Here is a 15562-nt window from a genome sequence, read left to right as displayed (position 1 = left end):
TGATGCCTTATCTGAGACTTTTCTGTCTTCACTGGAGGATCAACATCCTTATAGTGAGCCTGAATTTAAAGATTTGTCTTTGTCGAGGAAGGATTTTATGGTGGAACAGACAAAGGACCCTGAATTGACAGAATTGAAAGAAAAAGCACTCTCATGTGAGGAGATTGAAAAAGTGCCAACTGGATACTATGTCAAAAATGGAGTGTTAATGAGGAAATGGAGACCTCCTCATGTTCCTGTTACTGAGGAATGGGAAGTTATTCATCAGGTTGTTGTTCCAAAAGTTTATAGGGATGAGATTTTAAACCTGGCCCATAGTATGCCTTTGGGTGGTCATTTTGGTGTGAATAAAACTGTAGGGAAGATCTTGAATCAATTCTATTGGCCTGGTTTGAGAAAAGATGTGGTGATGTTTTGTCGAACCTGCCACACATGTCAGATGGTAGGTAAACCAAATCAAAAACCCCCTGTGGCTCCTTTGAAGCCAATTCCTGCTTTTGGGGAGCCCTTTTCGAAGGTGATTGTGGACTGTGTTGGCCCCTTACCAAAGTCTAAGACTGGAAATCAGTATTTGTTAACCATCATGTGTGCCACTTCTAGATTTCCAGAGGAAATACCCCTTAGAAATATTAAGGCCAAGACGGTGTCAAAGGCTCTTGTAAAATTTTTTTACCTTCTTTGGTTTGCCAAAAGAAATCCAATCTGATCAAGGTAGTAATTTTATGTCAAAAATTTTTCAACAAATAGTCTATGAGCTGGGAGCAAAGCAGATTGTATCATCTGCATATCACCCAGAATCTCAAGGAGCTGTGGAGCGATTTCATTCTACTCTCAAAAATATGCTGAAGACTTATTGCTTTGAAAACACAAAGGATTGGGACGAAGGTATCCATTTACTTTTGTTTGCCGTTAGAGAATCCATCCAGGAGTCAATAGGATTTAGTCCGTTTGAGCTTGTGTTTGGACATAGGGTGAGAGGACCTTTGGAGTTGTTGAGAGAGCAATGGGTTAATGAGGAAGTTCACTTGAGTCTGTTGGACTATGTCCAAAAATTTAAAACTCGGTTGGAGAGAGTCTGCCAGCTAGCGAGAGAGAATCTGAAAACAAGCCAGATAAGAATGAAGACATATTTTGATAGACGTGCTCGGCCTAGGACATTCGCAGTGGGGCAAAAGGTGTTGGTATTTTTCCCTAGCCAAAATAATCCCTTGCAATCTCGTTTTTCTGGACCCTATGTTATTGAATCTCGAGTGACTGATCTAACATATATAATCAAAACACCAGATAGACGCAAGAAAACACAACTCTGTCATGTAAACATGCTAAAGCCTTATTATGAGAGGGATTCAGTTGTGGCCTTGGTGGATGGTGTAAAGGTTGTTTCTAGAATGCCTGATGTTGATGTTGAGGAAGGCCAATTTAGACCAAATATTGTTCCATCAAAACTAAAAAACCAAAATATCCTGGAGAACCTTGAAACGAAGTTGGACCATTTACAAGTTTCACAAAAACAACAGATGAGAGAATTAATTTTAAAATTTAAAAATCTGTTCCCAGATGTTCCAAACAGAACATCGATAATTACCCATGATGTTGATGTTGGGGATGCAAAACCAATCAAACAACACCCATATCGAATGAATGTGGAAAAAAGTAAACTTGTTGATCAGGAAATAAAATACATGTTGGAAAATGATATTATTAGACATTCTACTTCAAATTGGAGTTCGCCCTGTGTTATTGTACCTAAACCTGATGGAACTGTTAGATTTTGCACAGATTACAGGAAAGTGAATGCTGTAACAAAGTCAGATGCCTACCCTATTCCTAGGGTGGATGATTGCATAGACAGAGTGGGAAAGGCAAAATTTCTTACAAAGATTGACTTATTAAAAGGGTACTGGTGTGTTCCATTAACAGATAGAGGAAGGGAAATTTCAGCCTTTGTAACCCCTTCTGGATTGTATGAATACAATGTTTTGCCATTTGGAATGAAAAATGCTCCAGCAACATTTCAAAGAATGATTAATTCAGTGATTCATGGGTTAAAACATACAGATGCCTACATTGACGACTTAGTGACTGGGAATGATACATGGGAGGATCACATCTCTGTGTTAGAAAGGTTGTTTGAAAGACTTTCCAAGGCTAACCTTACAGTTAACTTGGCTAAAAGTGAATTTGGCCATGCCACTGTGACGTATCTTGGTTATGTTGTAGGTCAAGGCAAGCAAGATCCTGTTCAGGCAAAAGTTCAAGCAATATCTGAGTTCCCTATTCCCACAGGTACGAGGACTGTTAGAAGATTTTTGGGAATGGTTGGATATTATCGAAAATTTTGTAAAAACTTTGCTGATATTGCTCTTCCCCTAACTAATCTTCTGAAGAAGGGAGTAAAGTTTGTTTGGACAGATTCTTGTCAAGAAGCATTTGAGAAGCTGAAAGCCATTTTATGCTACCATCCTGTGCTCAGAACACCTGACTTTGAAAAGCCATTTTCATTAGAAGTAGATGCCAGTGATGAAGCTGCAGGAGCTGTGTTGTTGCAGAAGGGTGACCTTGATGATATTGACCATCCTGTAGCTTACTTTTCAAAGAAATTTAATGAGCATCAAAAGAATTATTCCACCATAGAGAAAGAATTACTGTCGCTTGTTTTAGCCTTGCAACATTTCAGTGTATATGTTTGCACCGCTCAGAAACCATTGACTGTGTATACAGATCATAACCCATTGGTGTTTCTGAGCCGAGTCAAAAACAAAAACAGAAGGCTGTTAAACTGGAGTTTAATTTTGCAAGAGTTTGATCTCATGATAACTCACATTAAAGGCAAAGATAATGTGATTGCTGATTGTCTTTCTCAATGTTAAATGGGAAACATGTATCTGTATTAATCTGATAGTCTGTAGTTGTGTAGCATGATAATTATTAACATTACTAACTGTATGCGCGGTTAAATTTTTCTTGGGAAAATTTTTTTTTAGGTGGGAGGTGTTACGGACTCAGTGAAAGTCCCTTTAAGATAGAGAGTGTGTGTGTATGTGTGTGTGGGGCGTGCTTACGTCAATAGAAGATAAAGGACGTAATGATGTTGTTGAAGAAGGCAGAAGAAGTCAGAAGGAGAGAGAGAGAGAGAAGGGAGAGAGACACCAGCCTGCTTGTTTTCTCTATCGATGGATGAGAAACAATAACTGTGTTTGCCACTGAAATCCATGTATGGAAGTTGGAAGTAATCCGGTGGAGTTCACTTTGTTGCTGACCTGTAGAAGGAAACAGGTATTTGTGTGTGGACGACCACGGTTCGGATGCTTGCGGGGTGAGAAAGTCACTACCGAGTAAACACTGAAGTGTCGTTTGGGTTCCATCGTGGAACATTTGGATTTCGTATGTACTCTCTCTCTGTTTTTCTACATCTACATCTTATCTTCAGACAACGGTGGTTGTTGAAGAAGCCCTTGCTCATGTTTCACCTTATGGCTTGCGGAACTGAACTTTAAGAACCATTCCGGAACTGGGAATTTTGGACTTTGTCACACACACACACACGAAGAGTTTAGTTTTGGGGTTAACGTTCGAGGTTTAACATTTTTGAATTCTAACATACTAACATTTTTACTTTTATTTTACGTATTATCATAAGTAGTGATTAATAAAATAGTTTTTAACACTAAATCATGCTCAGTGTGTTTCTTTTGTTGCTGGTTCGTGACACTTTTCTTCTATACTCTGCCCAGACAGAGGGTCAGAGATTGGCACCAGGGCTACATTGATCTTTATCATTTAAATATGAATGACATAAGTTAAGCGTTGAGGTAGTTAAAATGGTATTACATAGTATTAATACTACTCTCAAAATAGATGCATTATTTAAACAATACAATGTTGCCAACATGAAAGAAAGTCTAACTGTTGTATTAGGGTTATAACAAAATAGTTTTTTTTAATGAATCTCAAGGATACGTCAGTTTTAACAGACAGATTTATTCTAAAGTCACACGATTGTTTGCAAAATATAGAATTAAAAAATACAAAGATCACTTGATTCACTCAGTAAGTTATTGCGATTGTTGTTAAATAGCATACATTGTCTTTTAAACTTTATTGATATAATCTAAATTTAAGGATTGAGAGGCTGTCCAAATAAGTGATATTGGGGAACTTCAATACAACGGGATGTCACATCGAAATAGAAACCTGACCTGTTCATTGAAAGGCTGTTTTAAAAGTGCCTTGTTAACAGTTGATACTTTTAAGAAGCTCTGTGGTATTTAAAACAAAATCAGACTGTTTTTGAGAATGTACAATAAGCTCCAAATAATTATTCTGCATTAATTATGTTTGTGAATCCTTGTGTTATTTGACCTTAGATGTAACAGGGTTTGTCACTTTTCCAGAAAATGATAAATGCAACTGAATTTAAAATTTAAATATATCTTAACATGTGGACTTGTCTGCCAATGTAGCTGGTTGGTGCATATGCAGTGGTGTGCTCTATTTTGCTTCTGAAATTCAGCTCCTTTGAAGTCCATGGAACTTAATTTTGGAGGCAAGGTACAAATGGCTGCTGTAAGAATGCAGCACGATTAACTCTACCATACACTGCAGATTGACTATAAAAATTTAAGATAAAAAAAAGAGCTGCAGAATTGCTATCACACCACATGTTAGCAGAATTAATAAATATTGCTTCCTATTTCTCTCAACTCATAAGGTTGAGAAATAAAAACACAGAGTGAGTTCTTTTTGTCTTTGTTCTTCAGAGACTGAAATGTAAATAATGATTCAGTGGGAATTCTATAACACAAAAGCATCATAATTAGAGGTAAACTCAATAGTCTTCAATAAGTTGATCCAAAAGAAAATGTTTCTGATTAGTCAACCAATGATGGACTGTTCCTAAATTGGTGAAGCTGCAGCTGATAATTTGGCATTTGGCATTGCTACGTAAATATCATCATCATTGTGAAATTGATCATGACAATTCGTTCCAGGAATTTACCTTGCCCTGCTCACTGGTGAACACTAAGTACTACTGGAAGTAAAAGAAAATGTTAAAGCTAGTTGATAGGCAGATTTATATCTAAGTAGGCAGAGTAGGGAAGTCAAAAATATACAAAACTTTAGTCAGACCGCACTTGGAGTATTGCATGCAGTTCTGGTCGCTGCATTATCGGAAGGATGTGGAGACTGTGGAGAGGGTGCAGAAGAGGTTTGCCAGGATGCTGCCTGGATTAGAAGGAGTGGAGGGAGAGGAAATGAAAGAGGAGTCAAAGGGAATGCGAAGGTTGACACAAAGGAAAGGAGATGAAAGAAATGGGAGGAGAGTATGCACAGGAGATTTGGAGAAAGGTGGGAGAAGGGGAAGGGAAGAAAGGTTAGATTGGGCACAGGGGAAGGGGAGGTGCATAGGAAGAGGAGGAGGGGAAGGCGTGGGTGAGCGAGGGAGGGGAAAGCGTGGGAGGGGGATAGGAATGGAACAAACCCAGGAGGTGTGAAAGAGCAGAAACCGCTCCATTACCATGTCACCCATTCTAGGGGTGAAAGGTTACACTCCGAAAGTAAGCACAATGCGGCAGGACTTGTGTCAGTAGAATGAAAATGGTTAAGGTAAGAGTTGGCAGAGGTTTACAAGTTTACAGAAGATGATAAAATAGCAAAAAATTATTTCCTCCTGTTGGTGCAAGAAGCACATATGAAAAATAATTGAAAAAATTCATAAATTATTTTACAAGGAAGTCAAATAGTTATTTCAAAAAAAGAAATACGTAAGGATGTGGAAGTAAGAATATGATGGACGAGATAGCTTCAGAGGAAACTACTACCAGTGGAGATTAAATGGCTGCTATGTTACCATTGACAGGGTGAGTTTGTGGGTCGGAAGTTGAGGAGAGAGGTGAGATGGGGATGGAAGCAAATGGAGAAACATAAGTCCAAGCTTCCCATAATCTTAATTTCATTGCAGGCAACCTCTCTCTATGCCAACATCCACAGCAGGCAGTCAACTTCCAGTCTGGCAGGGAGCATTCCAGAGTAAGCCGTAGTCTCAGATCAGGAGCCTAATGGGAGTAGGTGAGTGGGTATCCAATTCTTGGCACTGCAGTGGAATTATGTACAGGGAGGGTAGAGCTGATCTGGTCCGAAGAAATTGGCGAGTATTTCTGTTGCTCCTTGTTCACAAGCAGTGCCTTCCCAAAACTGTTCTCGCATCCCTCAAGCTTCTGAGAAACCTAGCCAGTCAGGTTTAAACTTGATAAATTGCTGTCAATTTCATTGAAACATATAAATTGCCAACCTGCCTATTAAGAATGGTTGTCTGCTGGACGCTGTCTAATTTCAATTTATCCTCATTGTGGGTCGGGTGAGGAAGGTCTGAAAATATTGAAATTTTAACATGGAGACACAAGAGACTGCAGGTGCTGGTATCTGGAGGAAAAGACAAACTGGAGGCAAAGGGATGGTCGACGTTTCAGGCCGAGACCCTGCATCAGGATTGAGAGGGTAGAGAGAAGATAGCCAGTATAAAGAGGTGAGAGGGAGGGGCGAGAAAGGGCTGGTAGGGGATAGGTGGAACAAGGTGAGGTGGGGTATGATGGGCAGATGGATCCAGGTGTGGAAAAGGGAGGGGGAACTGAGTGAGCAGAGAACAAGGAATAGCACGGTCTGTTGAACAAGTTTTAAAATTTTTACTCAGTAAAAAAGAAAAAAGATGGCCAACAGATTGCTATGGCATACTGAAAATAGTATAAAGCTATGTTGCACAGATATATTTCATTCTTTTCACTGAATATGGAAACCATGTTTTAGTACCAGAAGCTTTTCATTATTTGGACTCACATACCAGACACAATATTACATTTCAACATTTCTACTTGAACCCAATCTACATTGAAATTGCAAGTGATTTTGATAGGAGGCAGCAATGAGTTTTGCTTCATATAATGATCGTTGGCAGCGCAGAGCTCAATGGAACTACATGGACTTTGCAACAGCATAATGTTTCTTTTCCATTATCCAGCACAGATTTTAATCTAAACTTTAAGAGGCATTATCACAGCTGCTTCAGATTCAGTCTGAAAATGAACAGATCCATATTCAGTCCTGGATCACATTTAAATGAAGGAAATCCAGGACCACGAGCAATAATAAGTCAACGACATAGGAGCAGAATTAGGCCATTCAGCCCATCGAGACTACTCTGCTATTCGATCACGGCTGATTTATTTTTCCCTCTCAACCCTATTCTCCAGCCTTCTCCTCATAACCTTTGACACCCCTACTAATCAAGAATCTATCAACCTCCCCTTTAAATACCCAATGACTTGGCCTCCAGAGCCTTCCGTGGCAATGAATTCTACAGATTCACCACCCCCTGGCTAAAGAAATTTCTCTTCATCTCTCTTCTATAGGGACTTCCTTTTATTCTGAGGCTGTGCCCTCTGATCCTAGACTCTTCCACTACTGGAAACATCCTCTCCACGTCCACTCTATCCAAGCTTTTCAATATTCAGTAGGTTTCAATGAGATCCCCCCCTCATCTTTCTAAACTCCAGTGAGGACAGGCCCAGAGGTCCTCATACGTTAACCCTTTCATCCCTGGGATCATTCTCGTAAACCTCCTCTTGACACTCAGTCCAGGCACCTATCAGTCTCCTTGTAAAAAATCTGCCTTGCACATCTCCTTTGAACGTACCCCCCTCTCACCTTAAATGCATGTCCATTTCTGCATGCAAGAGAGACTTCAGATTAAAAAAACCACAGCAGTTGTTTTGCAGATTTTTAAATCACTGCAAACCATACATCAGTTAATTTAAGATGAATGTAAAAACTACACTGAATCCTCAAGATTTGTTCAAACTTTTTGATTTTGCAAAGAATCTGGACGAAGATTTAGTGAATCTTTAGTAATCATGCATAGAACTGTTGCATACAGGTCAAACTATTATCACCAATTTCCTTTACATTTGTAGAATTTTTAAAGAAACACAAAACATTTTGACAACTTTAATTAGTAACAAAAAGATACAATGACACATGCATTCTTCTCACCTCTGCTGTAGCAAGTCTGCTGTGACTGTCTATAAGTTTAGTTAGGCTGCATTTGAAGTATTTTGTACAGTTCTGGTTGCCATATTATGGGAAGGATGTGGAGGCTTTGGAGAGGGCAAGGAAGAGCTTCAGCAGGATGCAGCCTGGATTAGAGAGTATTAGCTATAAGGAGAGGATGGACAAACTAGGGTTGTTTTCTATGGAGTGTCAGAGGCTGAGGGGAGACCTGACAGAAGTTTCTAAAATTATGAGAGGCATAGATAGGGTAGACAGAATCTTTTTCCCAGGGTACAAATGTCAAATACTAGAGGGCATAGCTTGGAGGTGAGAGGAGAAAAGTTAAAAGGTGATGGGCAGGGCAAGTTGGTTTTTATTTTAAACACAGAGAGTGGTAGGTGCCTGGAACATGCTGCGGGGGAAGTGGTGCAAGCAGACACGATAGTGGAGTTGAAGAGGCATTTAGAAAGGCACATGAACCTGCAGGAAATGGAGGGATATGGATCACGTGCAGAAGGGATTAGTTTAATTTGGCATCATGGTCGACAATGACATCGTGGGCCAAGGGGCCTATTACAGTGCTGTACTGTTCTGTTTCTATGCAAGAATGAGGCACCACGTCCTGGAAGTAAATAAAAATGCTCATGTAAGCATGTATTTGTTGGTTTCTCATGTAAAATTTTATTTTGTCCTGTTGATTAACCATGACAAAAGGGAAATAATATCAAAATTATTTTTCTGTATTTTATTAGATTGGCTCACCCTCTCCTGTTTGCCAGAATGTTACCATTATGTACTCCAGCTTTAAATACTATCAATATTAAACACCTTTACTATGGAATTAAACAATTTGAGCTGATTGTCCTCAGGCCACAGAATCCCACCTCTGAGTGGGGCAACATTACCTATGGCTGTAATTATCTTCATGGGGGTTGGTGGGTGCTAGGGGTAGGGTAGGGATAGTAGAAAGTACTTGGAATTGCTGCATAATCCAGAGTGCCTGTCAGCTCCTAGTCACGCAAAACCCAAGTGCCTTTAACAGCAGTCAATAGCTCTAAGCCAAAAACAGACCATCTGTTTAACATCCAGACACAGTCAAACACTTCAAAACTGAAATACATTTGGAATTAAAAGTCTTGGATTGAGGCCAAGACCTTTGTTGAAGAATAATAACAAACATCACTGATAGTTACATGTCTGCTCTCCTTGGTACTATGTTGCAATTTAATTACAATTATCCTGTTTTTTTTAACTACTTGAGCTAGAAAAAAATCCTTCCTTTCTGAAAATGGTTCAAGAAGTACTTTGTTTAATACATTTTTTAAAAATGCACAACTTATACTGAGTTTATCAATTAGAGAATAAATTTAACTACATGCATTAGTTTTATATTTTATTGGGTGACATTTCATAATATGGCATTTTAACCACTACATTCTCTACGAAATGCATTGCTGAAGGATAATAGTAATATGTTGATAACCAGATCTGCATATATATTAGGACTGGATGGGGGAGAAGAAAACATAAGAATGTGCATGATATTCATGTAGCCTTTATGATAAGAAAGCTTTAAATTCTAAGGCATAGAATTACATTTATATCAACCCTTTCACATCCTCAACACTTTATAACCAATGTATTATAGCCATTCCTTAATTTACGAAAGGGATGTGTTCCTCCAAGTGAAGTTTTGTAAATTAAAAAAGCTGGGTGAAATGCATTATGGGTGTTTCTGTACAGTATATTCCCATGCAAAGAGTGTGGCACGTAATTCATTATAGCAAAAAATAGATTCATAAATTGAAGACGAGTCAATGATGTTATAGTGAAAATTCATAAATCAAGGAAAATCTATACTTTTGGGATGCAGTCACTGTCGTTATTCAGGCCCCAGCTAATTTAATGAGTGCACTCATGTAAACATGATTTGTCCACTGTATTGCATGGAAATGCTAAGCCTGAAAACATATGTAGATCTACCAGTACGGTTTGTCAAAGAATACTACTTAATAATATTTAACTGTGGAGGCATTACCACTGCCTACTTAAGAATGAAATAAATTTAGGAAGGTCAGAAAATTGTCTTGAATACTTTTTCCACAAGTTGGATAATTTAGTGTGTTTAGACAAAGTAACCATTGTTTTCCCGTACCTGTGAATTTGGCAAATTCACAATTGCATTGACAGTATGAATTAGCTTTTAAAAACCCACCAACAATTTACATAGGGACCAGCACTCCCATGTCTCTTACAAAAGAAAGACCAAACTCCAATAAGTAACATTAATTCCTCGACACACTGATTACTTACTTAAGGATTGAAACTACTTGTATATTGTTGTAACTGATAAAAATATCCAAGTGATACTATACCTTTGTATTAACCAAATAACTTTCAATACGGCCATTTATAACAACTGAAGAGTTGTGTTCTCTTTTTGCCTTAATGGGATGTGAAGCCATGAGCAAACACACCTGTTTCCACTCAGTCTAAATGGAGGATTACAACATGAGACCTTGAAATGAACATTAATAGATGGACGGATGGATGAAGATTATTTTTTTGATTAATATTACAGAGGGCTTACTTTACTTCAAATGTTGGGTACTTCATTGGCAAATGCTGTGTCATTTGCACACATCAAGGTCCCACAGACAGCAAATGACCAGTTAATCCAGGGGTAACAAACAATCTGCTGGAGGAAATCAGGGGGCCGAGCACCTTCTGTGAGGGGAAAGGAATTGTCGACATTTTGGGTCTAAACCCTGCATCAGAACTGAGAGGGGAGATGGTGAATATAAAGAGGAGAGGGGGAGTGGTGAGACAGGAGCCTGAGATGATTGGTGGACTGAGGAGAGGTGAAAGATGACAGGCAGGTTCCACTAGGTATGGGAAGGGAGGGGGTGGAGTTGGGAGACAGTGGCAGGTGGATGATAGATAGAGGCAGACAGAGAGAAGAAAAATGAGAGGCAGATGGAGCCAGATAGGTGGAGTGGATGGTGAAGGTTGGAGACGGCAGGGGCAATCGTTGAGGTACAGTGTTGACTTGGATAAATCTGCTGCTGTTATTCAAAGAGTGCAGCACAGTCTTTTACACTCACAAAAACGAGACACTAAACCCAAGTTTAATGTTTCACTGCGTGTGACCTCTGGCTGTCAAATCTTCAGCCGTAGGAAGCAGTTTCATTTTGTTCACCATTCAAACCCTTCTTGATTCTTAATACCCTTATCCAATCTCCTCCATCTTCTCTGCCCTAAAGGAAACAATCACTGCTTCTCTTGTCTGTTCACATCACCATAATCTCTCATCTGCAGGATCATTCCATGAAATCTTTTTTGAACCCTTTGCAAAGCCTCTTGACCTTCCTAAAGTGTGGTGCCCAGAATTGGAGAAATTTTAGGTACAGTACAAGGGAAATTGCTAGGATCTACTAATAGGGTTGAGGTAGCAGAAAATCATAATATGATATCCAGAATCAACATGGATCTATAAAAGGGAAATAATGTTCAACATACAGATTTGAGTTTTTTTGAGGATGTTACTAGATTAAAACCAGTGGAAGAGATTTTCAGAAAGCACTTAGTAAGGTGCCATGCAAGAGAATATCAACACAAGATTAGAGCTCAAAGGATACTAGTACAGACTGAGGATTAGCTTAATGGACAGAAAACAGTAGCGATAAATGGGTCACCTTCCAGTTGGTATGCTGTAATTACAGCAGGGATCAGTGCTTGGACAACAACTAATTTACAATTTATATTAATGATTTAGATGTAGGAACTGAATGCTTTGTAACCAAGCTTACTGATAATATAAAACATGGTGGGAAAGGAAGCTGGAAATGATGGCTATAAAAATGTAAAGTGTTTCATTCTGCATTTTTTCTCTGATAAGTTGAAAAGCTTCAACAAAAATAAAACTTGTATGTTGTTCAATTAAATTCTATAGTCTTACCTGGTGGGCGTTGCCACCGGGACTGTGTAAAGTCTTGAACTGTTTCATGTGAGCCCGTGCTCTTGTTATGCCTCGAAGTGTCTCAAACACTTGCTCCACAACATCAGTGGCTATGTCAGATGTTAATTCAGATGCTGAAGAACACCCTGAAATCAATATATAATATACTTAATTTAGGGTCACTATTTCTTGTGCAGCCCTATAACACACATTCTTGTTTCACATTTCATGGTATGCCTGCTATGAAATTATAGCAGAAGGCATGCATCTGGTTCCGTTTGTAGTGATTGTTATAATATTGAGCCATGAAGGCTAGAAGGGCTCTGGATTAATCACTGGTCACTGTTTAGTTAGCTAATTTCATTTGAGAAGACAGGTTTCCCAGTTCAGTGCAAATCACTTTGGTCAGGAATAAAAGCAGAGGTGGAATGTGGGGAATTCAGGAAGTTTATTATCCTCATTGTCATTAATCCTCTGCCCAGAATACCAGCCGAACCATTGCAGCACTGTGGCGCAATGGAACACCATCATGCTTTTCGATACCCTAACTTTTAACGAGGATAAAATTGACTGGCTTTTCTATTCCGATTCACTCTCCAGCCACGTTGTTACCAGTGTCTGACTATGAGCCCAGTGTTTATTCCTAATGTAAAATTAATTATCCTTTTGGTAAAATGTAGATCACATGGGGTAAATTGCACTTTATTCTCTTTCAGAGGAGCATCCTTTAATCGATAACTAAAACATTTAGTTTAGAGTTATCCTTATGTCATCTGCCAGTGATGGTGCCAACACAACAAATGATTGGTGCTGAGTTCTTGAAGTTTTCACTACATTTAGCAGCTAACAGGTGAAGAGCTAACATTAGTAAATATAGCCTTTAATTTTGCTTAAATAATCATAATTTCAAATGTGCCTGCTTATGGTGCTCTACCAAGCCAAGTAACTGCTCCAAACAAAGCTTCCTTTCAATAAGAAAACAATGATTCTATGTACTCATTTTAAGATGGAGAATAGTGAAGTGACAGGTGGCCTCTCAGTCCCTGGGGTAGAGAATGTGAAAATATATCAAGGGTTCCTGCATGATTGCCACCCAAATGTTGTGTGTTTATCGCGATGATTCGGGTTTGCCTCACCTTTCTAAAGGGAAGAGAAGCACAGGACAATGGAAGAAGCAGGGCAGTGCAAACAATTTGGGACAGTTCTAACAAAGAGCAGTGGGCTGCCAAATGCCTTCCTTCTTTGCTGTAAACTTCTAGGGTTGTGAGAGTGAGAATCCTTTTCAATGCTAATGAACTTCACAGAAGCTGCATGTAGCCACATCAAAAAATACAGAATTTGTTTTCTATTTGCAGAACAGTAAGTTAGGAAACATATTCCCCAGAGAATAATACTAAATTTAATTTACTGAATGTAATGAAGATAAATTTGTTAGGATCTCAGTCCTTTGTAGCTATTGCACAATTTCCCCAGTTCTTGGCATTATATCAATTTCAGATTTTAACAATGGGAGAAGATTCTTTGTAGTCAACTGTGGAAAAATTCAAACTGTAAAATAAAAATCATTCTGCATCAGTCTGTGAGAGTGCATAAAATGATTAATGGATAGAAATCTACTTTGCTGTCTTCTTGGGTGTTTTAACCATGGTGCTTAGTTCATTTTGTGGAATGCCAGTGGCAGACTCCAACTGTGCATTTATAATAAGGATCCTTAGTTGTTAGCCATTCTCCTAAGCAAATGTAAAACCACCTTTATTCAGCTGCTGTTGCTTTACAACACTTAACCTCATGCTTCAGATTTGCCACTTAAGTTACTGTTGCTTAGGTTTGCAAATGGCGACCAGTTTACAAAGTCTGCCTGCAGTTGCCGTCATCTTTGTGCCACTGAAGAACTGAGGGTCTGTTATCAGGTAGACACACCTGGCAAGCTGTCTCATTGCTGACTGGTTAATGAGCACCCATGCTGATCACTTGACATTCAACTGAATGATAGATGATACTTAAGAGCACTTTAAAATTAATTTCCCTAGCGTGGAATTAGATTAATGGAATCACAATGCATTCTTAAAATACCATTCAGCCTTGTATCACTCAAGTGTTGGGAACCTCTTTTTGTTACTCTACAATACACCTGTCAAGAATGCTTCATTTATGAATTACATTTCCAGTTAAAACTACAGTGAAAGTGGATAATAGTGCTGTGTGAAAAGAGTCAGTAATTGACTGAGAAGGCAAAGTCATAAGATTGCAGTTTTTATCTTGGCAATAGAGACAGTTCTGACATTAATCTGAAGCAGAAATCAGAGTAGGTAGACTACATTCTACAGTCTGTAACCATGAATGATAGGTAGTGTACACACATATGCATATTACATACGAGGGAGAAACTATCATAAGCCAAGAATGGAATTTCTGGGAGATCCTACTTCCATGACATCCTCTGCTGCCGAGGCCCTCATCCATGGCTTTGCTACCTTTAGATTTGTTCATTCTAAGGCACTCCTGGCTGGCCTCATCTTTCCCATGTTCATCCACCTTGCTTATATCTAACATGCACTTAAGTCTTTTTCAGACACCACTCCCAAACTCCCTACAATGATTCGTAATCCACAATCCCTTAATTTTAAAATTCTCATTCTTGTCTTACCCACTTCTACTTCTGTGACCTCCTGCAGTGTTTTAATCACTTGTGAGCTCTGACCTCCTGGGCATCTCCTACTTCTTTCATCTTACCAATTGAAGCTGTGCCTTCAGCTAGTCAGCTTTTAAGTGCCGGACTCCCTTTCCTAGACCCCTTTATCTCCAATTCTCGTCTCCTCACTCAAGAAGTTTAGTCAAACCTATCTTTTTGTCTTAGGTTTTTGTCATTGCTGTTAATATCTCCTGCCCTGACTCAGTATCAGTGGTGTTTGATTACATTACTGTGAATTGCCTTAGGATATCTCACTAAATTCTCTGTTCCTCAGCTACACATACGAAATGCTTAGATCCCCATAAGTTTGTTTGATGAGCATAAACACACACCTAATAACAAAGTTCTCAACCTAGATGTTCAAGTTGGCTGCAAGTGAATATTGGAGAACTATATTAAAAATCCCCTTAACGTTGTAAAGATTATGTTCCTTATTAAAAGAAAGCAAGTTCTTGTTGCAGTTTCTTAGAAAATGTGGAAAAAAAATCAAGATTGTCCATTTCATCTGTCGCCCCTCAGAATGAATAAGTAGCAGTTCAGTTAAACTGGAAAATTAAGTTGCATACTCCAAGTTTTAAATTGGGTAAAATAGTTGATCTTTCTTGCTATGTCTTTCAATTCACTGCTTTGAAAAATGTTGCAAAGCATTTCAGCAATTGCAAAGCTGCAATTCAATTTCTCTGGCCCAGGGGTTAATATTTTTCAGCAACATTCACAATCACTTAGAATGAGTGCCTATTTAGATTAAATAAGTAATTGGCAGGCTTTGAAAAAGTGTATCATTTTTCTTTCAAATCAAATAAGCTGTTTAAAAAATGACTTCGGTTTTGAACATGTGCATTTGCAGGCACTTTCAACCTAAACCTAAA

At 38.7% G+C, this 15562-nt stretch overlaps 1 protein-coding gene across 4 annotated transcripts in view; it reads right to left on the bottom strand.

Moving 5' to 3' along the window:
* Nucleotides 1-15562, bottom strand: part of scfd2 (sec1 family domain containing 2) — a 200879-nt gene that overhangs the window by 22593 nt on the left and 162724 nt on the right. For 2 of the 4 annotated variants that reach the window (XM_052036370.1, XM_052036362.1), the window contains exon 6: nt 12002-12147. The exons of the other annotated variants lie outside the window; for them this stretch is intronic. In XM_052036370.1, the coding sequence (XP_051892330.1) occupies nt 12002-12147 (146 nt within the window). The remainder of the gene's footprint in view (nt 1-12001; nt 12148-15562) is intronic. 4 annotated transcript variants of the gene reach the window in all.

This window comes from Pristis pectinata, chromosome 2 (genome assembly GCF_009764475.1).
Source record: "Pristis pectinata isolate sPriPec2 chromosome 2, sPriPec2.1.pri, whole genome shotgun sequence".
In the NCBI taxonomy this organism is placed as follows: Eukaryota; Metazoa; Chordata; class Chondrichthyes; order Rhinopristiformes; family Pristidae; genus Pristis; species Pristis pectinata.
The sequence above is the reverse complement of the archived record's forward strand: the minus strand, read 5'-3'. Positions and strand labels throughout refer to the sequence as shown.